The 27,828-nt window shown below is 44.4% G+C and overlaps 1 protein-coding gene across 2 annotated transcripts; it reads right to left on the bottom strand.

Moving 5' to 3' along the window:
- Positions 1 to 1,495: 1,495 nt before the first annotated feature.
- On the bottom strand, positions 1,496 to 26,742 carry ASPM (assembly factor for spindle microtubules). Of its 2 annotated transcripts, XM_053468941.1 has the most exons (31): positions 26,402 to 26,742; positions 25,453 to 25,596; positions 23,734 to 25,174; positions 23,384 to 23,464; positions 22,726 to 22,833; positions 22,491 to 22,637; positions 21,663 to 21,908; positions 21,321 to 21,388; positions 20,483 to 20,624; positions 20,190 to 20,320; positions 19,815 to 19,990; positions 14,318 to 14,463; positions 14,111 to 14,196; positions 13,717 to 13,935; positions 13,135 to 13,336; positions 12,599 to 12,744; positions 11,992 to 12,120; positions 11,514 to 11,696; positions 7,394 to 10,951; positions 6,623 to 7,261; positions 5,996 to 6,145; positions 5,480 to 5,646; positions 5,217 to 5,376; positions 4,794 to 5,003; positions 4,528 to 4,677; positions 4,254 to 4,445; positions 3,516 to 3,708; positions 2,907 to 3,061; positions 2,457 to 2,633; positions 2,013 to 2,185; positions 1,496 to 1,889 (listed from the first exon to the last, which is right to left on the bottom strand). In XM_053468941.1, exons 1-31 carry the CDS (start codon positions 26,639 to 26,641, stop codon positions 1,787 to 1,789), a joined length of 10,062 nt encoding a protein of 3,353 aa, XP_053324916.1. In that variant the 5' UTR covers positions 26,642 to 26,742; the 3' UTR covers positions 1,496 to 1,786. The 2 variants fall into 2 exon arrangements, with proteins under 2 accessions (XP_053324916.1, XP_053324917.1); XM_053468942.1 differs by lacking the exon at positions 4,794 to 5,003.
- Between the last annotated feature and the right edge of the window lie 1,086 nt (positions 26,743 to 27,828).

The raw sequence follows: 27,828 nt of genomic DNA, 5'->3' as shown, positions 1-27,828 counted from the left end.
CTAAGCGCATCGCACGGACGTTCACCGGCAGCGGCGATGCGTCGTTGCCGGTGAACGTGCGCACGATGCATTCTAACCCCCCCGACTTACCAGGGCAGACTCCCGGGTCTTGCAGGGCCGGCGGAAGACATCTACGCAATACGCGTATACAACTTCCGGTACCGGCACTTCCGCTGAGTGCCGGCACCGGGAGTTGTATACACGATGTGCATAGATGTCCCCCTCCGGCCCTGTAAGACACCCGGGAGTCTGCTCTGGTAAGTCGGGGGGGGGGAGGACAGAGTGGCAGCATATCGCGGGGAGGACAGAGTGGCAGCATATCTCGAGGGGGGTGAGGACAGAGTGGCAGCGTATCTCGAGGGGGGTGAGGACAGAGTGGCAGCGTATCTCGGGGGGGGGACAGTGGCAGCATATCTCGGGGAGGGAGGACAGTGGCAGCATATCTCGGGGTGGGAGGAGGACAGTGGCAGCATATCTCGGGGAGGGGGAGAGGACAGAGTGGCAGCATATCTCGGGGGGGGAGAGGACAGAGTGGCAGCATGTTTTTGGTGCTTTTTTTAAAGAAAAAAAAATTTTTTTTTCAGAAAGCACCAAACTTTTAGGGTGCGGCCTATATACGGGGGCGGCCTATATCCGAGCCAATACGGTATTATACAGGGTCTGGTCAGCCTTACAAGCTAGAAAGAAAAGCGAGACTGTGCCACTGTTGCCCCTTCATCAGCCCTTTGCCTTTCAAGCACTCTACTAGCATTACAAACAGCATTTGAGGGTGGCTCTGAATCTCTTAACCCATCTAATCTGCCCATTTTCTTCTGATGTAAACATTCAAACCCTAATAGGTTCTTGGACTTAGGCTCAATAGCCATATGCTTATTCCATGTCAGTTTAAATTCACTCTACTTTCCTTTAATGCCTCCCTAGCATGGGATTGGCAGAAGGGGAGAGAAGAGGTGAAAAATACAGGGAGAATAAATGGTTCAGAAGAAGAAAAGACTGGTATCTTCCTATCGCTAGATTAACAAACCAGAGCCATGCATAGAATGATGGCAGCAACCCCGGTTACAAATTAAACTACAGCCGTTCCTTTTTGAAAAGGAGTGGAATATATGTTAGAACTTAAAAAGAGTTGCGGTTTCTGCTGGAAACTTACCAAAAAAACAAAATATCCAAAAAAAAATTGAAAACTAGAGAATTGGATACTTAAATGTAGATTTACACTTAGTATGCATCCGGTGTTGCTGCCACTGTTTTGGCAAGAAGTGGTGTGTACTTACCATGCTATCTAAGTAAGACATTTAGATGCTACGCTAGGTCTATTTAATCTTTATAGTAATTGACGTATCACACATGCATTATTTGTAAGCAGAAATGTGTACTTTTAAACCCATATGGTATAAGCGACCAGTTTGGAAGATAATTATGATGTCTCTCTTACCAATACAGATATCACCATTGTCTAGATTATGTTCTTCTAATAAAAACAATGTGTAACAGCTTTTAAAATTTAGATTTGTACTTTAATTGTACAATTTCAGAAAAAAAGGGCTAAAGAAAAATCTGTTTACGCTCTATTTACAAATAACTTTGCCTTAAAGGCTACATGTCAATCCTGCCTGCAACAAAATTCACATCATATACAAATTTTTTTTCCCCTCCCTTAGTTATAATACATTGAGTACAGCCGCAGCAACTTATCAACTGTGCAGTCTTTAAACATTCCAGTTACTAAAAAGCTAGCTAAGAATAAAGTTTAGACGTTTCCAAATGGAAATATTAAGTTTCTAGTTCAGACGGCAATTCCTAATGTGTCCAACACCATGCGGATAGCTTTCAGGGGATCTACGATCTCTCTCATGTTATCTTTCCTCAGAACCCAATCGGGTTTAATCCTGTAAAAACAAAAAGGAATAATAGAGACATGTCAATGTGTTGTTTCGATTTTATGGTAATTCTGTGAAAACGTACTATTTATTATAGACAAATACACATTTCATGCAAAGGGAAACAATTACCGTGACACAACTCTCGTACGAATTGGGGTTGCTTGAATGGACACATTGCCGAGGACCGAGTTACTAAGACGTTGCCTGGTGAGATTCCGCTCGTTGTCCATCTTGTGTTTGCGGCAGGTCAGCTTGTAGATGCTGCGGATACGGTCTACAGCTTTGGGGGCAGCACGGATTTCCTGAGGATGGGGCGAAGGGGATACCGAATTCTTTAACATACCGATAAAAAGTCGGAATAGTTTTAAAATCAGTAACGTTACTTATTTATACAAAGTATCATACTAGTGAAGATGTAGAACCATGTGGTTGCCCACTCAGTACTTATAAGGAAGTTACTCTTAATTTCATATAACTATATATGCTTTGTGCTGAATAAAGCCTGTTAGGTAGACCACCATCCAGACTTCAGCAGCACTGATCGAGGTGGTCTGCACACCTACAGTAACTTACATGAGCTCTCTGAGAGTTTAGCGCAAAGATAGCCAGAAGACAGCAGGTCTTGGTAAAGATGCTTCCTCCCTTTTCAGATACTTTGTCACCAGCTTTCTCTCTATACATCTGCATCAAATCCAGCAGGATATCCACAGACTTCTCCACCTCGTAAACAACCTGCACGGTTCCCTCATACTTAAAAAAGACACATTGAGGAATGTTTTATCGTCACAGCATGAAACCAATAGAAAAACGTTCATATGCAGACAAGCTTTGTTTACACGGTATTCATGGCGGCTGGGAGAATTTGCTAAAGTTACAAAGTGGTATAATGTAATACTACATTTACAATCAATGCGAGTTAAAGGTAAGGGAATAGCGTCAATAAATCATGAATATAAATAGGAAGTTACAATAGATCACCTTTGAGTCCATGACATCTATACAAAGCAGCTTTTGAGCTCTTACCTTGGAGAGATTGAGCAGCACCTGGACAGACAGCCTTATCACCTCCATGCAGGGAATGCTGCGGTTACAGCTACGGATCAGAATAAAGATGGCCTTCACGGCACCGCTCCGCGCCATGTTCTCACAGCAAAGAGAGGACAGCCTTGTTGCAACTTCTACAGAGGAACAGAAATAATCGCTATGAATACATATTGGAAAACATAACCACTGGCATATAATTCTATCCAAATCATAGAAACATTCACCGTTACAAGGGCTACATTTCATTAAATATCTCTATATACACACACACACACTAAAAATCTAGCGTACAAAATACTTCAAACGTAAATATAAGATAAAAGCGTAAATACACCATTTGCATGTCCTGCATGTGGTATGCCATAAATGTTAAGTGTTGTAAAAATATACAAAAACCAGTGATCGCTCAAAGCTCATACTGGGAACATCTCAGAGACAATTATGTTTATGGTCCCTCAACACAGTAGGTGCTTCAGAGGACACACAAAACCAGTGGAATGCCAAGCTAGCTATGGGAACACAACCTTATCTGCAAGAGACTGGGAAAGACATCCTCTTGGCCAGAAATAATGGCACAGTTATATTTACCAAGATGCTGCAGAGCTGCCAGGATAAAAGACAGGTGCTTGTAGGTCAGAAGATACTCTACTGCCACGGAGGTCCTGTGGTACAACTTATCCTCCTCTTTAATCTCCTGGTTTACTTTCTGCAGACGATTTCGCAGGGCATTTAATGCTTTCGTGTTGTGGGTCTTTCTCCAGGTGTATCCCCTCCACAGAGCCTATGATGACAAAAGATTTAATTTAGAAAACAGGGAAATGAAGCAAAGTGATCAAGATAGTAGATGTCCTGGGCCTTTTTTTAATGGTATTTCTAAAGTCATGCTTCATGTAGTTACAGAAATCTGGTAAAGTCCTTTCTTTCTGTGTTCACAACCCCCACCTGAGTGTTGAGGCCGGATGTCACACAGGGCTCTGCTTGTCATTCAATTCCTGTGGCTTTGTGTATAGCATTTTCCCTGATGTATTCTGATAGACTAATATATTATATGAGATATATATATCCCCAAATACAGCATGCACTGCAGTGTATAATACCGATGGGCAGGTCAGATCTGTCATTGCCTTGTTCATCAACACTGCAACAAGACTCTGGTAATTGTCAGGTAACAAAATTACCAGCACATAAACATGAAATTAAGACTGATAAAACAAAGTGGGCATCACGTGGGTTAATAAGGACTGATGGAGAGAGAAAGACAGGTTATAATGTCAAGCACACCAAGGCCAAACATTAGTTTTGGAATATATTTCCACGTTGAGTCACCTGGAATCTGACAATGCCGTTTATCACTCGGTTTCGTTTCTTCCGGAGAAAGTAATCCCGCACACATCTCTGGATTTTGCACGCCGCCTCATTCCTGCGGTTGAACCAGGCGCGTGCAGCGCGTTGCACCGTGATCACCTTCTGACGGATGACAAGGAAGTGCTTGCGCTCTTGTCTGCTACGGTACCATCTCTGCAATCACAAGACGCTGTTATCTACACGATTACACACAAAAAAGACAACCTATAGTGGGATCCGAGGCATGTTTCGTTACCTGAATGCAGATCACGTGGTTAATTTGTTTTTGTGCCTTCTTCAGAGCTAGATGGACCCTGAACCGCCGCTGAATCTTTACAGCACAAAGATGGAGGTACACGGCAGAGGTGAATCTCAAGCGAACCGTCTCTCTACGGAGCCGAAGAATCTGTAAAAACCAAGTCATTGTATTTACCGGGACTAAAGAAGGACTACTAGAATTGTGGTATATTTTCATACGGTCAATGGGAAATAAAGCCACCAGCAGCAGACAGTAATAATTACCTCCCTCCTGACCAGCCAGCCTCGTGCACAGGCCTGCAGCTTCGTAACGGCTTTCTTTGTTTGCACGTAACGGACCCTCTCCCGTCTTCCCTCACGGACGGCTCGGAAACGTGTCTGTAATCTCACCGTTGCAGCTTTCAGTCTGAGATAACTCCGGCGATCCCTAATACCTCTAAACGCCGCTTGTATAAAGCACGCCGCCTTCTGTTTCTACGTGTGAGCGAAAGGCGAGAGGTAAATACCTTTATACAAAATGTTATCCGTTAAACACCAAATCTAAGAATTGTGACAGCACTATATGAACCCAATGACCAGATCAGACGCGGACGCGTAGTCTCCGCATTAGTGAGGCTTCTTATACAGAGGAGATGTATTGAAACAGAGATAGCAATGCACGTCCCCAAGAAATTGAGGAACACAAACCTTTAACATTTCCCTCCTGACAATATATCCTCTGAACGCAGACTGAAGCCTCAAAGCTGCAGCTTGCTTCTGGAGGAACGCTTTCCGCAGATTGTTAGCCACAACGGTCTCCCTCCACCTCCTCTGAATGCAAACAGCGGCCTCTCGGATTCTCAAAAAGCTAGTGAAAGAAAGGAGGACAATATAAGTGTCAAACACTATATTAACAAGAGCAAGCTGGACAAACATTGCGTAAGATAAGGCGTATCATAGGGGCAACTCACCGAGAGCGCTCGCGTTTGGCTCGGACACATCTCTGGATGGTCTTTGCCGCTTTAGTCAGTACGATGTAATCTCGGCGGATGGTGTAGCATCGGTAGGCAGCCTGGATGACACGAGCCGCTCTCTCTCTTTGTATGAGTCTTCTCGCTTGATATCCCCGATACAAAGTCTACAAAACAATGACCACAGATCAACACTAGAAGTCACGATAGACATGACGATGCCTTACGCTACCTTAACAGTATCTTGGGCCTTGGGAACCAAGCAGAGAAACGCACACTAGATGGCGCCAGCACAGATGTATCAATGATTGTGTTTCTCTGATATTAGATGGGCATCTTCTATGACACTAAAGCGGCCCGTGCCAAACCAAAATGCCGAGGACTATGGTTATTGCAGTTTACCCGCAGAAGCCAAATTGCTCTCGATTGACCACCCCACCTACAGAGTGCAAAACAACCCATAGTAAAGGAAGCAGAAGATCTATTGAACACAGTAAAAATACACGTTTTATGTACCTGTAGGTTGGTGACCGCCAATTTCAGCCTCAGGTAACATTGCCTCTGTATTTTCTGAAGGCGCCAAGCACGATATCGCTGCTGAATAATCACGGCAGAGGATTTATATCGTAAGAAGAGTTGTCTTTGAGAATAACTACGCCAAAGGGCCTGAAAAAAATATTAAAGAAAAAAAAGTGACAGATTTATATATATATTAAAAGCCAGTGTAAGCCACAAGTATCAGCTGTTCACAGTTAAAACACCTGATCACGGACAGGGGGCCCAACAGGTTTATTCACTAATAAAATGTGAGATTTTATCTCACTTCACTGAAGGGAAATATTGCCTTCACAGCGTTCGCTATAAACTAAATTAATTTGCTAAAACTACCTATAGCTTGTACTTCTCCTTTGTCAAAAACTGAAACTGCACTAAAAATAGGAGTTATTCTGAATAGATAAATATTAGACAAATGTAAGATTTCAATCATATAGTAGGCGGCATTTTGTGATTGTAGATTTAGCCGTATAGGATATTTATCAATTCATCAGACTACCCTATAGAGGCTGGTGGTGCATTACTGCTCTGTAGCCACATGACCCATCCCTGCCACCAGCCTGCAAATGGTTAAATCTGATCACGCACCTGAATTTTTACTGCGCAGTGGTCCAGTCTTTGAAGGTTCTGCCTCTCGCGGAAGCCTCTAACCGCCGACTGGATACAGACTACGCTCCTTCGCATCTTAACGAAAGTCTCTCTCTGACGTTTCATGGCGAGGTGGGCTCTGTACCTCCTCTGCACAGCGAGGGCCGCCGTCTTCTTCGCCACGTATGCCCGCCTAGACTTTTGCATCCTGTAGAAGGACTGCACCTGGATGGCGGCAGACTTGAGCCGCAGGAACCTTTTCCTACACACTGTCATGCGCAGAAACGCCTGCAGCTTCCTCGCTGCCGTCTCCTTCTGCTGCAGCCGATGAGCAAGTTTCCTCCTGAAAGCCGCCTGAATTATCACAGCAGAGGTCCTCACGGACAGATAGCGAGCTCTCTGCAGACGGGCCACCCGACGGCTTCTGTACCAATGCTGGATCAGGCATGCAGCTGCTTGCATCTCTCCATGTTGTCTTCTACTCTTTTGTCCTCTAAATGCTGCCTGGATAAGGAGCGCTGCAGCTTTCACCTTTACAAAGTCTCTCCTAGTTCGGTGCATTTTCCATGCTGCCTGGAGAACCTGCGCCGCCGAGTTTCTTTTAGCCTCTTGGGCAGCCTTCTTAGCCCGGAAGGTAGACTGGATTTGCCTCACGGCTCTTTTGATGGTGGTGAACCTCTTCACGGCATCATCCCTTGCCCGGTTTGCTCTGAACTGCCGCTGCACACTTCTCACAGCCCGCTGTAAGCCGACAAAGTTTTTTCTCTTCACATGCATTCGATAACGGGCTTGAATTTTGACTGCCGCTTTATGAAGCTCTCTCAAGTTCCTCCGTGTTTGCATTCCCCTGTAAGCGGCCTGAACGACAATTGCTGCCATGCGAATTCGCAGGTACTGTGCTCGTTGACAGCGGGCGATTAGAAGACTCCTGTAACGTCTCTGTATTAAAGTAGCTGCCAGTTTCATTGTTTGATATTTAGCATACATTCTGTGCATCCTAAACACAGACTGGATCTTGCAGGCAGCTTTGTGCATCCGTGCAAGTTCCCTTCTTTCCTTAAAGCCTCTGTAGGCTGCCTGGATGCAAACCGCGGCCTCACGGCAAGCAATGAAGTCACGGCGCGTAGATCTGCCGAGAAGCAAAGCTCTGTAACGTCGTTGAATGCAAACCGCAGAAACCTGAAGTGCCAAGTACTTCTGTCTCTGAATGTAGGACCTGAAGCATCTTTGTATAACTACAGCTGACTGCTGAGCCTTCTGGATCTCCTTTCTCACTTTCATCCCTCGGAAAGCAGCCTGCAACAATAGGGTGGCCCTTCTGGTCTCTTGGTACCGCCGCAGAGCCAAGTTTCTGGCTTTGGTATCTCTGAACCTTTGCTGTATAGTTCTTGCAGCCTGTACCATATGCTTGTATCTGTTTCGCTGACTATGCATTCTATAGTAAGACTGGATTGTGGTTGCAGCCATATGCATAGACCGTACGCTCTTTCGAACCAGACTTCCCCTATAGGCTGCTTGGATAAGTATCGTTGAGTGGCGGAGTTCTACGTATGCAGAGCGCATGATTCGACTTATTTTAATGGATCTGTACCAAGCCTGAATTGTTCCAGCGGCAGACTGCATGGCTTGATAAGACACCCGAGCCCTGTGAATTCTATAAGCAATCTGGATTTTCCTAGCCATTTTATGCTTCAATGCAAGATGGTTCCTCACTTTCACACCTCTATATGTTGCTTGAATACAGATGGCAGCCATGCGCAACGCGTGGAAATCTTTACGGAGTTCGCGCATCAGGACAGTAGCTCTGTACCATCTCTGTATAACCAGGGCAGCTGCTTTTACAGACCGATACCGCTTGCTTTCTACAAGTGCTCGGAAACGTCTCTGGATCACAACGGCTGCCTCGTTTATTCTCTTCATCTCCCGTCGTACTCTCCAAGCTCGACAAGCAGCCTGTATGCACAAAGCCGCGTCCTTCATAAACACGTAGCGCATGACCTCGAAGTCTCTCAGCTTATTTGCGCGGTATCTCTGTTGAACCGCCAGGGCGGCCTGACGCAGTTTATTATATCTTTTCACGCAGCGGGACATTCTGAAGTAGTTCTGTATTTTGGAAGCAGCTTGGTTCATCCTATTTAGTCTCTGCCTGTCTCTTGCTCCGCGGTACGCAGCTTGAATAATCACTGCTGCGTCACGCCGCTTTCTTTGATCCATAGTTGTCCTGTACCATCGCTGTATGGTTACTGATGCACATTTCATTTTGCGATAAGATACGTAAGCAATATGCTTACGGAAGGCAGCTTGGATAACCATAGCAGAAACATGCATGTGTCTGATCTCGCGTCTGGCGACCAAGCCACGATACCCAGCTTGCACAACAACAGCTGCTTTCTTAAGGCTTATATAGTCTAATCTTTGTTGGTTTGCACACAGCTTTCTCCTGTACCTTTGCTGAATTAATATAACTGAACTCCTAAGAACGAGGTATCTGTGTCTTTCCAAGTAGCCCTTATATACTCTTTGAATTAAGGCAGCTGCCTCATGCTTGCCTTGAATGTCTCGTCTTGCTTTCATCCCGCGGAAGGCGGCCTGAATGCGTATCGCAGCATCTCTGATGCGCCTGTATTGGTTTGCTTGGAAAGTCCTTTCTTTAGAAGCACGGTGAAGCTGCTGCATGGCTTCGGTCGCCTTCTTTAGAGCTTTATAGTAACGCCGTTGGGTGAGCATTCGATACCAAGACTGTATCAAGACTGCAGCTTTATGCATGCCTTTAACGTGTTCCCTGACTTTCCTGCCTCTCCATGCTGCTTGCAGAACACAAGCAGCTTTTCTCAGCCGGAGGTAATTTTTCCTTACCTCTCTTCCGGTCCATAGAGCTCTACAACGCCGCTGAATGCTGATAGCGGCAAGTCGCGTTTCCTGATATTCCACGCGCATCCTGTGCATTCTGAACAAGGATTGGATCGTCACTGCAGATCTGCGCATCTCTACTATTTTCCGCCTAACTATCATACCCCGGTAATAAGACTGCACCGTAATAGTGGCTCTCTTTAAAAGTAGATACTTCGTGTTTTGGAGTCTCCCCAGGGTAACCGTACGGTAGCGCCTCTGTATGGTGACCGCGGCAGTCCTCATTGCCACATACCGAGTCCATAGCCTGTAGGTGCGATAGGAGGCCTGAATGATACAGGCAGCTCTATGGAGACTTGAAACGTCTTTCCTTACTTTCCATCCTCGATAAGCAGCTTGCAGAACGGTGCAGGCGGTTTTCATTGACAGATAACGTGAACGCTGAGACGTTCCCTCTTTGTATGCTCTGTAACGGCTCTGAATTATCGTACAAGCCTGCTTCATGGCGTTATACTTGGCGCATTGCACACGCATTCTGTAAAAAGACTGTATCAGGACAGCCGCCTGGTGCCGTCTGTGGCTCCTCATCAGAGCCCTGCATCTCCACAGCGCTTGCATATTCCTTACTACTCTGCAGAGACGGAGGTATTTTTGTCTTTCCCGCCTGCCAGCAAGCACGGCTCTGTAGCATCTCTGTAAGGTAACGGCAGCTTTCTTTTGTACCGTAAACTTTCTCTGAGCGACAAGTCTCTTGAATGCAGACTGAATACAGATTGCAGCATCCCTGTGCTTTTGCATTTGTTTTCGGACTTTCCAGCCACGGTAGGCTGCTTGTAGAAAAATAACGGCCCTTTCGGTCTTCAAAGATGTCTCTGTTTCATTTCTGATACTCTTCTGATTCCGATACCACCTCTGAATGGAGATTGCGGCAGAGCGTGTAAGGAGATACCGTTCTCGTTCGGTTCTTCCTTGTTTATATGCTCTGTAGTACCTCTGCAAAGTTAGGACCTGCTTCCGAGTGGTTAGAAAAGAGCGCATCGTTCGCTTACACCTGAACCAAGACTGGATTTGTACTATTTTACACTTAACGTCAAGGTACTTTTGCCTTTCTCTGTGCATGCGATACATTGCTTGAATAGTAACGGCGGCGTTTCTTTCACTCAGCTTGCGGGCCTGCCACTTTCTATAAACTCTTTGAAGCAGCACAGCGGCCTCCGTTGCTCTTTTTAACTTCTTCCTTCTCCATCTCCTGAAAGCAGTCTGGATGATCAATGCAGCAGATCTTAACTGAAGATACTTCTGACGATCCGTTTTCATTAGAAGCCACGAACGCAAGTATGTTTGGATAGTTACTGCGGCACACCGGACACTATTGTAGGAACTAACAGCAATTTTGGTCCTCGCTCTTGCTTGAAGAACAACAACATAGTATCTCACTGCTCTATAACTCTTCCTGGCTAAATAGCCTTTCCAGTACCTCTGTAAAAGAAAGTATCATTAGACTACTCGTACATACAGCCATTTCAACATACAGAACAGTTAGAGTTTTGCTTGCAGCAGAGGGTTCTATAGTCAAATATGGAAATTAGTTATAAATGTAAGTAACTTCATGAAATTTATTTTTCCAGGTGTACAAAAGTAAACTTTGATGACTTCTTCACAGGAGATCATGCAAGTCTGTCAAGAAGCCTTTCTGAACAATCTATTGCGGTAATTAGGGAAACAAGGGTTGGGGAATTGATCTCTACTGATCCCATATACCCAGAAGGGATGTCCAACCTGTGGCTGAGGAGTACGGGAGATCTAGCTGGAGGGCCACAGGTTGGACACCCCTGGGCCTATAGCTTGATACCTATTGTTTTGCTCCTACAATCAGGAAGCATTCTGACATCTTGGTACACCTCTTATTTACATGGTCCTAATGTTTTCACCCCTAGAGGCTGCATTCAGACCCAGTAGAGTTTTGTGTCGTTGGCTTTCTAGCCTCCAAGACCGTATTAATGTGCCTGTAAGTATTAAGACAAAATAAAGGTATTCTGACCTGGATGATTATAGCCTGAGCTTCCATCAGTCTGTGAGCTTTTAACCTGTTAAGCTCCTTGAGTGCTAGTCGTCGTCTCCAATATTTCTGGATAACAACCGCAGCAAGAATTTTCTTCAAGCGACGGCGTTCAAGAAATCTGACCATGGTTCTCGTGATCACACGAGCCGCCTTGTGTTTCCTCTGTAAATAAAGACTTATTATTATTAAAAGACAAATAAAAACCTAGCAAAATGCAAATAAATGACAGCAAGCCATAGTAACTGTTATAAACCAGAATACAGTATAATTGTATGCAATAAAATATTTTAAAAAAAAAAGTTAGGCATCCTTAAAGAAAAAGTTTTGAAATCAAACTAGTTTTTCTCTCTATCCAACCAACCATGTAATCCTAAATAAAAAACACTTCTGATATTTTATGGCTAAAAAAAACAAAACTCTTTCAAACCCAAACCCAGTAGTGTATAACATAACGAACCTCTAGATGCAGCTCTTCTATTTTCAGTTTGTATTTTCTCCATGCAGTCTGAATTACTCTGGCTGCTCTCGTTTCCTTACGCAAGTCCAAGAGCCGGGCACAGAGGAAAGAAAGGAACGCGATGACAACCTGTAGAGTACAATAAGGATTGTAATGGGTTAACCACTGGAACAGATATAAACTAATCATAGGGATCAATGAGCTGAAGGTCATTTTGTTTGTGCTTAAAAGGAAAGAGGAGGACAAATTGATGGGCAGAAAAATATAGAAACCAGAATTTCATTAATTTGCAAGTATAGTCTGCCTAATTGTCTTAACGTAGACTTACTAGCAAGTTCTAGGAGTTTTAATTCTGGACTTTGCTATAACTTCTATAGTAATTTTACATAGAAAATGTATCTGTTGCCATTATGCTCACATCCGTTATGGATAGAAGAGACTAGATAAAAGTTATCAGTCTGTTTTTAAAGCACATGCATAAAGAAAAGGGACAGCAGCAAAATATATAAACTTTTGCTAAACAAAAAATAATCCATGCACATCAAGAGAATGTGGCAGAAAGAAATACAAAATAATATTTGCTCAATAAGCATAAAAAAGTCCACACCTTCTCATCCGGGATTGTATTGGACATATCGGAGTGATGGATCATAGCAGGAATCCCTCCCAGTTTGGAGACAGCAGAATGAATGAGGCTATAGTTGGTTCTTTCATTCTCCAGCAGTTCTTTGTATAGAGCTGAAGTGGTGATACCTACAAAAATAAAAAAGGTGAAGTTGTACATTGTAAAAAGGATATCTTGAAATACAAAAAGCTACATACATACACATACGGCAAAACAAATGCAGCATCTAGGAAAAAATATACATTTTCTGTGTCAAGATGCTATGCATATAATAATATATGCATATAATAATATAATATAATAATATAATATAATATAAGCAACCTGCCACCTGCTGGCCACATAGTGCACTACAACAGCTTGGCTCCTGGCAGCTCTGTGCTCTCTGTAGTTAAATTATGTATATATTTTAAAAACGCCATAAGGGTTAATATTAACATTTCTAAAAAGTAATCTCTGAATTGATGTAATAAAGTCAGTAAATTTATGTATTACATTTCCCGAGATAAAGTATTTACCTTGGTCCGTCATCCCCGGCCACCCATCCATTGAGTCTGAATCTGAAGAGGAGTTAAGCCCCACTGTTCCGGTTTCCGTACACTCCACGGTTTGAGTGGTTCTCTGGCATATGGCATTTAACGGCAGATAGCTGGTGTGGTAATGGTTAATCAAGTAACAGAACACCCGGCCGTCCGAAAAGGACACTGTAAAGTTTTCAACCTGAAGACAGAGAAGGCAACATGTCAGAAAAGCACCTAATAAATCTCTGCATAACCAAGAGTCCTCTTATGCGTTACAACGCAAGGCTGGATACTTCTGGGCATTTCTAGAGACCTGCGTGTCTCAAGTTGCAAAACCGATGCTGGCTGCTGTTTGAAACATAAAAACCAACCTAAGGGACCATGGTTTTTAAGATCACTCAATTCTAAATGAATTTAAGGCAGCCAGCCTGTTGAGGATCCTCATCACCCAACCACGACACAGTAAGTCTCTTGAGCATGGCTGGATTAATGGTGCACAGAAAAAAAAAAGTGACAGGAGAGAAGTTGTATAAAAGCAAGCATTTTTGGCCCTAATTGATTAGCTTAGGAGTTTCTTACTTTAGCGTTGTAAAAGGCACACGTGGCATTAACCCACTCCATGAGAAGCAGCACTCGCTCGCTGTAGTTTTCATTCACGAAAGAGTCGCTCTCTCTCTTATTAACAGTCCCTGGCGTCGTGAAAGACCGCAGAGCTGCCAGCATCTTCTGGGTATTGTAGCTTCGCTTCAGAAACCTTATTTCTTCCTTCAAAATCTCGACACTGAGGAGAACATCCACCTGTTAGAAGAAACAAACGAAAGACAGACCAACATCATTAACATCGTTAGCCAAAATAAGGTTATATGACATTGCCCAATAAAATACCAGAGTATGTGAAAGTGGGGTTGTAGTAAAGAACACGAGAAAGACGTGTTCTTTGCAGCTTTCCCAAGGAATTAATGCAGATGCTTACCTGAAAAGTAAAGACTATGCTCCAGAGCAGAGCCAGAGTACGCTCGCGGTGCCTGTCCACAATGTCTTTGGAGGTGATGGCAACTCCTACAAGACAATGAACAGGACAGAGTATAAAGGAGTCTGCGGTTCTAACCTATTGAGAAAGCTAGAACACCAAAAACTAAAAGCAGCAGAGCACCATTACAAACAAACTAAATGCACGTACCCCGTTCATCTTTGATCTCAATGCCCTTCTCAGTCAGAACGTGTAACGCCACTTCCACATTGTGCATCTTCTGCAGGCGGCTAATCGCAGGAACCCTCAGCTTTTTAGATAAACTCCAGTTTTGGGTGAGAAGTTCCATTGTACGCCTGCACAAAACAAAAAAAAAAAAAAAAAAAACAAACAAACATGAAAGTTTACTATGTTTTTTTTTTTTTTTAAGTAGGAAAGAAAGAATTCTTACCTGGGAATTCCTTTTCCTTGTCCATTTCCAGGTGGCACATGAGAAGAGAAGGCTCCGCCTACCAGGTAGGGCAGGAAATACTATAAAAAAAGGAGACCTCCCCCTTCCTCCCCAGTGTGGTTAAAAAGAAAGACTCAGGCAAATAATAGACAAGCAAAAGTAAATTTAATGGGTGGGAGAAAAAGTGTGCCACCTGGAAATGGACAAGGAAAAGGAATTCCCAGGTAAGAATTCTTTCTTTCCCTTGCCATTCCAGGTGGCACATGAGAAGATTTAGCGAGATAGGGAGGGAAGGATTCCAGTCTGCAGGACACGACGACCAAATTGAGACTCGTCAGAGAGATGAAGGTTCAGCCTGTAGTGCCTTACGAACGTATGAATCGACCTCCAGGTCGCTGCCTTCCAAATGAGAGACGGATTCACCCCGGAGAGTTCAGCCCAGGATGTCGAGACGGATCTGGTCGAGTGTGCCTTCAGGCCGGAGGGAGGCACTCTTCCCGCGGAGATGTAACATAAGGTGATTGCGTCCTTAAGCCAGCGGCTTATGGAAGCCCTAGACACTGCTCTGCCCCTGCGGGCCCCCGCAAAGGACAGGAAGAGTGCGTTGGATTTCTTCCAGGTGGATGTACGCGAGAGATAAGACAGGATACATCTCCGCAGGTCTAGCGAGTGGAGTTCCAACTCCATGGGATTCTTGGGATCCGGACATAACGTAGGTAAGACGATCTCCTGATCCGAAAGGAAAGGTGAGACAACTTTAGGGAGAAAGTTTACCGGTGGTAAACAGAGGATAACGCAGTCCAGCAGAATCTTGAGAAAAAGTTCCACTCTGAAGAGAGCCTGGAGCTCACTCACCCTGCTAGCAGAAGCGAGTGCTACTAGAAGGACAACCTTGTAGGTGAGCAGCTTTAGAGAGGTATCCTCTAGAGGCTCAAAAGGAGATGTGGTGAGTTGGTGCAACACGAGGTTAAGGTCCCAAGGTGGAACCGACGGACGGAGCCTAGGGCGAAGTCTGCACATCCCCTTAGAAAATCTGGAGATCCAGGGATGGGAAGCCAGATTGGAGTCCAAGCAGTTGCTGAGAGCTGGGATCTGGACCTTGATAATAGCAGGTTGTAACCCGTTATCAAAGCCGTCTTGTAAAAAGCGTAGCACCTCATGGATGGGTGGAGAGGATACTTCGTGCCCATAGCACCAGGTGAGGAACGTTTCCCAAACCTTCTGGTATTTAGCAGCCGTAGTTTTCTTGCGGCTGGAGAGAATCGTTTCCACTACCGATGAAGTTAATCCCCTTGAGGTCAGGATCTCCCTTCAGAAGCCATGCTGAGAGGTTGAGCCGGGAGGGATCTGGGTGGAGAACAGGGCCTCGAACGAGAATATCCCACACCTGAGGAAGAAGCATGTGCTCGTCTACGGCCAGGTTGATAAGGTCCGAAAACCGGAATCTTCGAGGCCAGAAAGGAACAACCAGGATGACACTGAGGGTTTTCTCGAATCTTCCGGAGCACTCTGGAAATAAGGGGAAGCCGAGGAAAAACATACGCGAGATCGAAATCCCAGGTCTGCGAGAGTGCTTCCAGGGCTCGGGGACGGCCGACTGGAGAGAGAGAAAAAAAAAAACTCCTGTATCTGTTCGGTTAGGTGCGTGGCCATCAGGTCTATCTGAGGAGTACCCCATTTCTCCGTGATGAAAGCGAAGACCCTTTTGTGTAAGGACCATTCTCCCGGAAGTACTGAGTTCCTGCTGAGGTAATCCGCCTCCTGATTCAGTGAACCCTTGAGATGAACCGCGGAGAGAATGCAGAGACTGAACTCCGCCCATCGGCAGATCTGAGCGGTCAGGGTCTGCAGGCGCCTGCTTCTGGTGCCATCTTGTTTGGACAGATAGGCTACAACGGTGACGTTGTCTGAAAGGATCCTGATGGACCTGTGTCGCAGGATTGTAGACCAGAACCTTAGAGCCCTCCAGACCGCTAACAGAAATGTGATGTGCAGGTCTGATTCCCGAGGAGACCAAGTTCCCTGGGTAATATTGCTTCCCATAACAGCACCCCAGCCTCTCAAACTGACGTCGGTGGAAATTACCACCCAGACTCTCGTCTGCCAAGAGAGCCCCTGTGAGAGATTCTGGCTGTCAGCCACCATCGGAGTGACCCCCGAACGAAGGGGGAAAGTTGGACGTTCTTGCGAAAGGACATCCTGGAGCGATCCCAGTGATCCAGCAGGAACTGTTGAGGAGGTCTTACATGAGCAAGTGCCCAGGGAACCGCTGAGATGGAGGAGGTCATTAGGCCGAGCCAAGACATGATGGCTCTAATGGACACTGACTTGCTCTGTAGGACCGCATGTGTGAATTCCCTCAATCTTGGGATCTTGTCCCGAGGGAGAAACGTCCTCTGTACGTGTAAATTGAGGATCATTCCCAGAAAGGTACGACGTCTGTTTGGAAGTAACTGTGACTTGAGTCTGTTTACTAGCCATCCTAGGTCGTGGAGGGTCCTGAGAAAAAACTCCAGATGGGACTGGAGCAAAGTTGCTGAGACCGCTACGAGGAGCCAATCGTCCAGATACGGGTCCACCTTTATGCCTTTTTGCCTCAGGAAGGCCACGACCACCGACATGAGCTTCGTGAAGATCCGAGGTGCTGAAGCAATTCCAAATGGAAGAGTCCGAAACTGAAAATGTCGAATCGCTTGAGGTAATGGCACCGCCAGACGGAGGAATCTTGGTGGTCTCTTCTGATGGGAACATGTAAATAGGCATCCCGCAGATCTATGGTGACCATGAAGTCCCCTGAAGAAATGATCTCTGTGGCGGACTTCAGGGATTCCATCCGGAACCTGTTGTATCTGATACAGGTGTTCACCACCTGTAGGTTGATTATTAGCCTGAATTTCCCGGATGGCTTTGAGTAGGTTCCCTCTCCTATCTCTTGATGAGGAACCGGGACCAGAGCTCTTTCGAGAATTAAGTTGTTGAGCGTGGAGAAGAAACCCGATCTTTTCCAAGGATCTGCAGGGGGCATGGACAGCAGGAATTTCCGGGCAGGTAGGCGAGTAAGCTCCAGAGCATAGCCTTGTTCTATGATGCGAAGGACCCAGGGGTCTGAGGTGATCTCTTCCCAGGCATGAATGAAACCGGTCAACCTGCCCTCTACCTGAAGCCTGCTGGCGTCAGAACCTTCCTGCTTTACTGTCCCTGCCTCTTCCTCTTCCTCTCAGGAATCTCCCTCTTGCGTAGGGTTTACCCCGAAAGGACTGGTAGTCCTGATTGGAGGTTCAGGGCCTGTAGGACTCTCTCTCTCTTGGAGCTCTGTAATAATTCGATCTGAAACGAGGAGGTCCTTTCCTCTGAGGTAACCAGTGCTTGTCCCCCGTGGTGGATTCTAGGAACGTGTCGAGATCGCTGCCGAAGAGGTGGCTCCCCTGGAACGGAATGCTGCACAGCTTGTGTTTAGAGGCATTATCAGCAGACCATGACTTAAGCCAGAGTGCTCGCCTAGAACCCGCTGAAAGCGCAGTGGCTTTAGCAGACGTACGGACTGATTCAATGGAGGCATCGGAGATGAAATCAACTGCTAAGCAGGTGTCGGACAGGTTGCTAGCGACCTGCTCAGTCTCTCGAATAGCTGCAAGGTCTTCCACCGCCAGTTGGAGCCAGATTTTAATGGCTCTAGAAGTTGACGCCATAGCAATCGCTGGACGAAATTCGCCGCTGCTGCTTCAAAAGACCTTTTTGCAGACCTCAGCCCTCTGGTCCATGGGGTCTTTGAAATGGGCCGCGTCTACCAACGGAATGGCTATTTTTTTTTTTTTTTTTTTGTGTCCTTGGTTACTGCGGTGTCGACTTCCGGGACTTCCCAGGCCTCAGAATTCTAATTATCGAAAGGAAAAAGCTTCTTGGTTCTCAAGGATGTGAATAATCTCCTGTCAGGAAATTTCCACTGCTCTGTGATAATGGCAGAAAGAGAGTCGTGGACTGGAAAGGTCTGCGGTTTCCTAGAGTGACCCTGAAAAGGATCTGGTTTTGCAACTGGTATGTCCTCCTGTAGATTCAGAGTAGAGTTTCCCTGTTTCTGTAATCATATTCAAAAAGAAACCGAATAATCTTCCGGGTTATCCGGGAGGTAATTTGGTGGACCCTGCTGGTAAGGTTGTTGCAGGGGTGCCTGAGAGGGGCTTGCCATGGCTCGAAAACAGTAGACTGAAGTTCCCCCTTCAACCAGGAAGTAAATTCCGTTGTGGAAACTTCTTTAGGCCGAGAGCAGGAGTTGCACGTTTTGACCGAAGGGTCATGCAGGATCTTTATGCAGGATAAACAGGCTTGTGTTTTGACTTTCCCACAGATTTCCTATGTGGGGAGGCTTCAGGAGGGATATCCTGATTTTATCTGACATGACTGAGGAGAAAACACACAAGCTGTAACTGCAGAAAACAATGGCATAGGCAACGTAAAACTTCTTCCAAGCAAAGAGGGCAACACCTACTTGAAATGGCAGTAGACAATCCTCAGGCACGGGCAGGCACAATAGCAGAGAGGTAGATGCAAAACTACAGCACAGAAACCAACAGCAAGGAAAGATCTTACCCATTCTGGTGTTGTATACAGAGGCATTTAGGTGCCCAGGGCCGGAAACCTCACATCCGGAAATTCCCAGCCAATTGACCTCTCGTGACCCCGGGTCGCTGCACCGGAAGTGAAGCCGATTGGAGATCTGAACGTGTGCCGAGAAAAACCGGCACAGCCGGTTAGAGATCTCCTCCTGCCGTGCCACACTCTGAGGATTCCCCGGGACGGAGTGAACCGGAGCCCGGGGATATACATCCCAGTGAGCCCCCTGGGCTGTGGGCAGAGCCGAACGAGGACTGAGCCTCATGTGCGTTGCCGCGATACACGCGGAGTTGCAGCCTCCGAGGCTGCCGCACGAACCCTGGATCCCCACGGGACCGCTGCCGGGTATCAGAAAAGGACGCCCCCCCGGGGCTCCGAGAAAACAAAAAAAGGAAGGAAAGGTAAGCTTCAGCCTAACCGCTACCTGAGTAGGGCAGGAAACAACACTGGGGAGGAAGGGGGAGGTCTCCTTTTTTTATAGTATTTCCTGCCCTACCTGGTAGGCGGAGCCTTCTCTTCTCATGTGCCACCTGGAATGGCAAGGGAAAATAGAATTTAACACAGGAAAATATCTTCTAATCTTTTAAGTATGATAGCTTGAATAATTAAAAACTCCATAGTTTAGACTAGCGGGGAGATACTTACACAAGCCTAATGCCGCATTGCAAGTCCACAGCAAGGTTAGTGACGGCAAAGTCAAACTCATCCAGGGGTGTTTGGACGTGGCTGACTGGTAAACCTAAATAACTGAGGTGACGAGAGAGATCACCTTCCCCGCTCAGAAAATCTCGAGAGAACGCCAGCAAAAGGTCCTTGCTCGCCTAAAATAAATAAATACAATGGAGATTAGAACATTTCATGCATTAAATCAAGACCACAGAGTGCATTTCTAACCAGCTGTGCAGGTATGAACAAGTTTAATGATGTATTTTCTAAGAATTCATGTTTGTAAATACTGTTTGAACATACACCGGTTCACAAACAGAAAATACATTAAAATAAAAAAAAAAGTTAATCCACCTTAAATTCAGCATCTTTCCAGAACAAGCATGGATCGTGATCAATGAGCCTCGACTGTTTGGCGTGATCAAGGAAGAAAACCAAAAGCAACAACTTCTTCAGTGTGAATTTTGATAGAGCTTCCTCATGACCTAGATGCCCCCCAAAATATAAAAGATTGCCAAATTAGTATTAAATTTGAAACAAAATTTTCTGATTAAATAGAGTTAATTCATAGCCTGCTTGATCACAGAGGCAGCCAGACGGTCTGTGCTCAATATTAGAACGCAAACATTTATTGTTTGAATGCTTACCATCACGATATAGATGTGGCACAGAAGGGTGCCTGTACTCCGCTGCGATATCTGGATTCCAAAGCAAGCGATTCAAGATAAAGACGGCCAGGCCGGTGATGTCACTGTTACTTTCCAAAGAAATCAGTTCTCCAAAAGTGGTCTGTCAAACAAAAAAAGGACTTTGAAAATAGTACGAACAAGCACGGCTTATCTTCCATTATTAAAATATTGCGAACCACTAAACCATCAATGAATTGAACAAAAAACTATTAGTTTTAACTCTTTCAATGCTGGTGCTCCATACGAGCATAGCATGGATTGTGACTCGGTCCCCACAGGCCTGTGAGGACAGAAGACACAAGTGTTACCCCCTTTAATGCTGCAACCTCCATTGCGCATATTATGACAGATTTTACGGTAACAGAATGGTCCTAATGACTTATAGGATGGTCCTAATTTATATTTGCTTCGAGAATAAAACTGCCATAAAAAAATAAATAAAATCGGGCCTGCTATAACAAAACATGAGCAAACGTCTATTGTAATGAGGGGACGATAATGAGGGGGCGATTCCAAAAAAAACAGTCATCACAAAATTCAGGAATCAGAATATCTAAAGTAGACAACATAATTAAAAATCAAATATTGCAATTAAAATACACTTGATTGTGCCTTGCTGTTAAAGGAACTGCGTCTGAAAACTAATGATTTTCGTGAAGGAACAGTGTTTTGTTGAAGGTGACAATGTGCCCAACAGGATAATCACTGGAATAGTCGCCGGCGCAGAACATTTAAAATTCAACTCTGAATAGTTAAGAAAACACAAAAGTGAAAAACAAAACAAAAATAAGATTACCTCCAGGCCTACGCGAAGCCACAGGGGAGTGTAGGACAAAAGCCAGTTCAAAATCTTCTGCCGTTCACCTATGTAAAACATGTATTTTAATGCGCAGACAGTATGAAAAGGTTTACGAAGGCTAAGAGAATGCATATAGTCACCAAAGTCTGCACATTTTAACTCCTACTTACATTTAGAAATAAAGTGCAGCATAGAAAGGAGTAGATTAATGATGCAGATATAGCAGGGCATCCTTGCCCCTTCTTTAGCAACAATATTAATATATTTGTAATTAGATATACATCCTCAAGGGGAGAATACCAGGACATGTTAAAATAGATAAAAAAGAAATGTGTTTACCGATATCTTTCCATAAATGTCTGTCCTTTCTAACAAGCAGCCGACGAGCTTCAATCTCCACTTCCAGCCTTCGAACGGCTCTAACGATGGGCTCCGACGTAAAGAGACGACAGGCAGTCCTCCTAAGCCTATTTAACCTGCAACGGGCTGTGTAGGCCTTGAGGGAGACCTCCTCCTTGGTAGGAGCTTTTGGTACGCTAGCCTTGTGAATATTCTCTTCACCCAGAATCAAGGCTGCTGCATTTACTACAGACAAAAGAAAGAAAAACATTAATTTAAAAAACACAGCCTATATCCAAAGGATATGATATAACCAAGGCTTAGAGCAGGGGTGCCCAACCTGCGGCCCTCCAGCTGCTGCAGGACTACATCTCCCATACTCCAAAGAGCATTATGGGAGACGTAGTTCTGCAGCAGCTAGAGGGCCGCAGTTTGAACACCCCCTGGCTTAGAGAGATGTATATAGAGACCTGGTTTTGCTAGGCACTTTATTGGAGTCTTCAGTATAATTATGAGTCTCAAAGTGGACACTCAAGTGTGACCTGCCATCTTTTACATACACACACCAAAGGTTATGCGCGCACCTACAGCCCAATCCACTGAATGACAGGACGCTCTGCACCAGCTCCCCTGCTTACTATCGTGCTACAAACCACCCCAATGGCCGTTAGTTATAGTTTGCATGGCAGTGTCCATCTGTACTGTTGGACAATCACTGGTCACCGTGGGCTTCAGCAATATCTGGCAGGTTACCAGTTTTCTTTTGTTAAAACCATATAAAAAAAAAAAGGAACAAAGAACCTCAAAGCAGAAAATAACCAGCCTAACCTTTCACAGAATTTGTATTCATGGCAAAGTCATCAGGGGTGAGTATGAAATTCAGCCACCAGGTAAAACCTCGTTCCTGCTTAGCCATCCAGCGCTCGTCGTAAAACATGTTCTTGGCAGCGAAAGGCATCGGGTGCCGCGGAATAACTGGGAGCAAAACAACAGATTGTTCGGTCTATATGAATGCATTACAGATACACGATAGTTTGGATGCATTAAAACACAAACTGAGTACCTGTTTTTGATGGCTTTATGAAGTTTAATCGAGACTGAGCCACTCCTACGACAAGCTTGGACTTTTTGAATGTTGTGGCATGCGGCAGAGTAGGTGGTCCCGCAAATTCTGAAACAAAAAGACAAGGAAACTTACAAAGAGGCTGCAACATGTTAAAATTTAGTATCCCAGGCTGATACGCACGGCGTGAATACACAATTACTTGCGGAACAATCTAATTTGGGTTTAGCCTTGGGGCATTTCGATTACATTTGTAAAATAACTTTGGATTCGCCGATCAAAGCCAAGGGTATTATCTTCATTTACATTTTATCTGGCCGTCAACTGATTGTGGAAGTACACTTCAGCCAATCGACAGCTTGAATCCCGAGCGACCGTCTTTGTGTCTGCAGTGATAATGGTTCATTTTGGCCCAAACAGGTAGATGGGATCCAATTACAACCGCTTGATGAGTCAAAGAACCAGCTGCCTTTTTATGATTATTGGGGCACGTCAAAAATAGCTTTGGCTTCTTCAATTGAATCCAAAAGCTAAATTATGAATTAAGTGGCACGTTAAATTTAATCTACAAACAACAAAACGGTCCAACGTTATTCGTGACTGATATATCATAATGAAAGCACTTTTGTCCTGAAAACACCTTGGCTCATTCACATACCCGTCTTAGCTGTTTTTACCAAAGCGGCTTTAGGTTTCAGAGATTCCTGAACTTTCGCAGAAGATTTCACGGCCAAAGTCACTGCAAAACAGGACACAAGGAATATTTTAATATAAAAAACTCAAACTTTAATACTATCTACTGATGTGAACATCAGAAAACATTGGGGAACTCCTCTTTTGCTCCTAGTGCCCACCATCCAGAAAGCATTGTCTATCACACCTTAATCTGGAGAGAGTTTAGAGAAGGGCTACTAAAACGGCAAGTGGCAGAAGAATTATACATAACAGTTGAAATATAAGCAATACTTAAAATTTCAGCAAAACGTACAAAAAACGGCTGCTGCTTACCCGCTCTCTTCCTTTGGCTTGCATTCCCTTGCTTGCCAGCCTGTTGCATGCCAAGTTTAGACACATGCGATTTCTTGACTGGCGTACATGTATTTAGAGTAGACTCTGTGGAATATCCCTTCACATCAAACGTTCTAGTAAAGTCCTCACTTTTCCTTTTTCGACCAGAAATAGTCTTGACAGCAAACTCTTTAGCGGGTTCTGTTTTCTCAGGGGGGTTGGAAATAGTTATAACAGGCAAATCTTGAAAAATACAAGGAGGAGTCTTTTTCTCATTTTCCAATTCTATGTTTTCAAGACGCCTACGGGACTTAAGTTTGGGTCTACTAGAGTTGTCCTTGCAATCATTAGCTTTAGCCTTTACAACAGTCGCAGAGAGAACAGGTGGCTTTTTTGGCTCGTTGTTACAGGTTTCATCCACTGGAATGAGACCTTTTTGCTTCTTTTTTACACAATAGGTCAACCTGGAACTTATCAGTTCTGGTTCCTTCAGAACATGGCTGGAAAAGTCAAGGTCCACATGTCTGCTTACCACCTGCCACGTCTTCACTTGCTTCTGGGCAACAGATGACACAGAGTCTTTGGAAGAGGCTACACTTGTTTGTTGCCATGAATTAGTCAGTACTGACTCTAGTGATGATTCAGACACCAAAGTAACACAATTTTCTCTGACAAACTGATCTGGCGAAAGAATTGGAATTGAAGGATCATCACAAGGGTCATCAGGAACGTGACTATTATTGACAAAGGAATCTGGACTTAGAATGTTTTTTTGAGGTGTGAAATACAAGGTTGTTGGAGAACGCGTACTACAACTGGTAACTGTAACATCCTCTTGTGATGGATCTTTAAAGGAATCTGTAACTTCAAGATGATGAGACTGTTTTAGAACACCAGTTTCAACATGCTCGTGGTTATAGAATTCAGTGGGTGAAAGGCCAGAGTATGATGGAGACAACCTTACAATGGTTGGAGTGCATGTAACATTGAGCGGTTGGCCAATCTGAGAAGTTATAGGAGACACGGAACTTTTTCTTGGCCCTTGGTAGCTGAAAGTCCATTCTTCATCAACACGAATATCCGTTTGAATCCTAGACGTTGTGGTTACTTCTTCCAAAGTCTCATACTCTGTAGAACACAACACAGAATAGGTTTTTGATCTTCTTAATGAGCCTGGAGTGAAATCTTGAGCAAGCGGACTTATATTGAGACTCTGCATTCTGTTTTCTCTGCTTTGTGGTTTGTCCCGTAACGGAGAGGCACTATTTAAAGGAAGGTTCTCACAAGAATACAAAGGGCTCCGTGCCCTCTCTGGCTTTCCGTAGACATTTTTTTGACCCATCGAAGTTGGTTTATGGATGCCAAGATCTTTCTTTCTTGGTCCAAGAACTTTTTGTGCCGCGGGAACGCTTTTCTTTTTCGTTGCGTTCCGAAGGTTTCCCTGTAAAATTATTAAATGTTACAACTGAAAACATTTTGCAAAATAATAGTATAGCAACACTAAAGTAAGCGTTTTGTAGAGCAGCCTTTCTGTAACAGGTAAAGTGCAGGTATATCTGGTAACCTCCAGCAGCAAAAAAGCTTTCTGAAATTTGAATGCCCACTTTTAAAGGCACATATAATGTTTTAGATTATAGGGAGTAGTTATATATAAACATATGTAACAACATGTCAAAACAATAAACAGAATTCGATTACTTTGTTACATTACAAACTTACTTTTTTCTTAGTAGGTAGTTCAGCTCGCCCCAGCAGCACAGCCTGGTGCTTCACAACGTCATTCACAATGAACGTAACTAGTTCGCGCACACCACCTTCTTCTAGAGGGGTCCATGTTATGGTCAGCGTGATGCTTTCCGATGGCTAAGCACATAAAAGAAAACACATCAGTGATACTGAAAAACGCCAACGGTACCACCGCAGAGCCGATGAGCTAGCCAATCAAAATCGCATACAGAATAACATTAGATTCCGCATCCAAGTAGGTTTATCCACTGAATTCGATCAACTAGAAAAACCTAGCCTTTCCTATATTTTGACTTGCACCCTTCTGAACTTTTTATTGCTGGTACACTATGAATACGGAGCTAATGTTCATATTAAATTTTGGACATAAAGCGATTAAAAGATTATTCCCCAAGTTTATCTACCACTAGATTCGATAGAGTAATGATATTTTCTTTTCGTTAAGGACAAGTCATTTCAAATATATCTATTCTGGTTTACGTCTGTATGTAGTACATTGCATGCAATATTAGTGAATAGCTGGCATGATTCCTTTTTTATTAACCCTTTAGCAACTCATCCTTGTCATTCAAGATGCACTTAACTGCGTAACGTGTCCACAAACAGTGATATCACCCACGACATACCGGCAGTAAAAGCATCCCACTGGATGAGTGTGGGGTATAAGAGAATGAGGTGCAGGTGTTACCCTGACATACTCCACTTCACTCAAAGTGGAGGAGAACCCCTAGGAATGGTACATGGCTGGCTATCCACGTGACCTTGCCCAAAAAAACTAGCTGTGTGGTCTTCATATTGTGTTAGCCATGCATGCACCTAGATGCGGACCAGCATTTCCCATATGCTCTGCCAGTACACCGCGGCTGGATAGCCAGAGTTTACCCACTGCTAGCCACCTCAGTAGCCTCTCTCCCGGTCTCACCTGTATCGAGAGCTCGGTCTCCGACACGCTGAATCCGCGATGCTCGGGCAGCTTATTCACAACGACGTAGGCCGGCTCCTGGTTTGGGTTGTGCACTAGTAGCTGACAGCTCCGGCCCGAACCGACTCGGACACATCCGAAGCTCAGAAACGGAGGACGGGAAAAGTGTGTGAGACTGAGCATAGGGGTGTCCTCGGCGGGGCTTTTGCCCATCGCCACCGGGGGAGAGATGCTTAGCATGTCCCGGCCTCCTAAGCCCCTGGCCGCCGGTCAAAGCTCTCACACGTCCCTGTATACCAGGATCTGCACTGAGTTTCGCTACCGCTATAGAGAACCGGGGGAATTTGAAAACAGTGCGAGATGGGATAGGTCGCAACGGCGCAATGCATCCGCCCCTCCCGCATTTTTTGCCAATAGGACTGCAGATAGTAGGAGGAGTCCAAATTGAGTTACCAATGAATAGTGAGCGATTTATTTAAAACGCAACGTGCATTAACCCCTTCAGGACCGGGATTTTTAAGCTAGGGTGTCGCTAAAGGACCGGAGCCGTTTTTGTGTTTTTGCCATGTCTTTCTTCAACTGTAATTTCTCTCTTATCAATTGGTGCACCCACACAAATCATATATTGTTTTTTTCAGCACAAGTAGGGCTTTCATTTGAAACCATATTAAGCTGGGTAGTACATTGTTTTATTTGAAATAAACTGGAAAAAGTGGGGAAAAAAATGAAAAAAATGCATTTTTTTACAGATTTGTATACATACAAATTGTACACACATTGAACCAATGGGAAAAAATTATCCCAAATATATTCATTAAGTTGTCCTGATTTGTAAACCACCCAACATGGCCAGGATTTTTATCTATTTTGACCAGTATAGGGGAAAATATTGCAAGGCATGCATTACGTTTTTGAAATGTAATTTTTTTCAAATTTGGCATGGTAGTCTAATAACTGCAATAGTTGTCACAGATACTGATTATCCCCCCAAAATTATATGTTTATGAACAGTAGATAAATCAAGGTGTACAACTAGGGTCATTTTGACACTTTTCAAACAGGGATTTTATCGCCAATTGCTGCCAAATTTTGAGGTATTTTTATATTTTTTTATTTTTTTTTGCATATGTTGCAATGTTGCTTTAGATTTTATATTATATTTTGTATAGAATATGTGCAACTGCAGAAAAAAACACCAAATTGTGTTCACCAACATCCCCCGGTTCCAACAAGGCCTCACATGCATGGTTCATGCAATTTTTGAGGAAGCTATGAGGGCAAAACTGGAACATGCGCATTTTCGTTTTCACATTTGGAATTTTCAGAAATTGGTTTCCTGGGCCCATATCCCATTTGGGAGATTTTGGAAGCCCCCCAATGTAAATTACCCCATAAAAGTATACATTTATGAACAGTAGACAAGTCAA

The sequence above is a fragment of the Spea bombifrons genome, chromosome 6 (genome assembly GCF_027358695.1).
Source record: "Spea bombifrons isolate aSpeBom1 chromosome 6, aSpeBom1.2.pri, whole genome shotgun sequence".
NCBI classification, from domain to species: domain Eukaryota; kingdom Metazoa; phylum Chordata; class Amphibia; order Anura; family Pelobatidae; genus Spea; species Spea bombifrons.
Note: the sequence above shows the minus strand (reverse complement) of the source record. Positions and strands in the feature narration are given on the sequence as shown.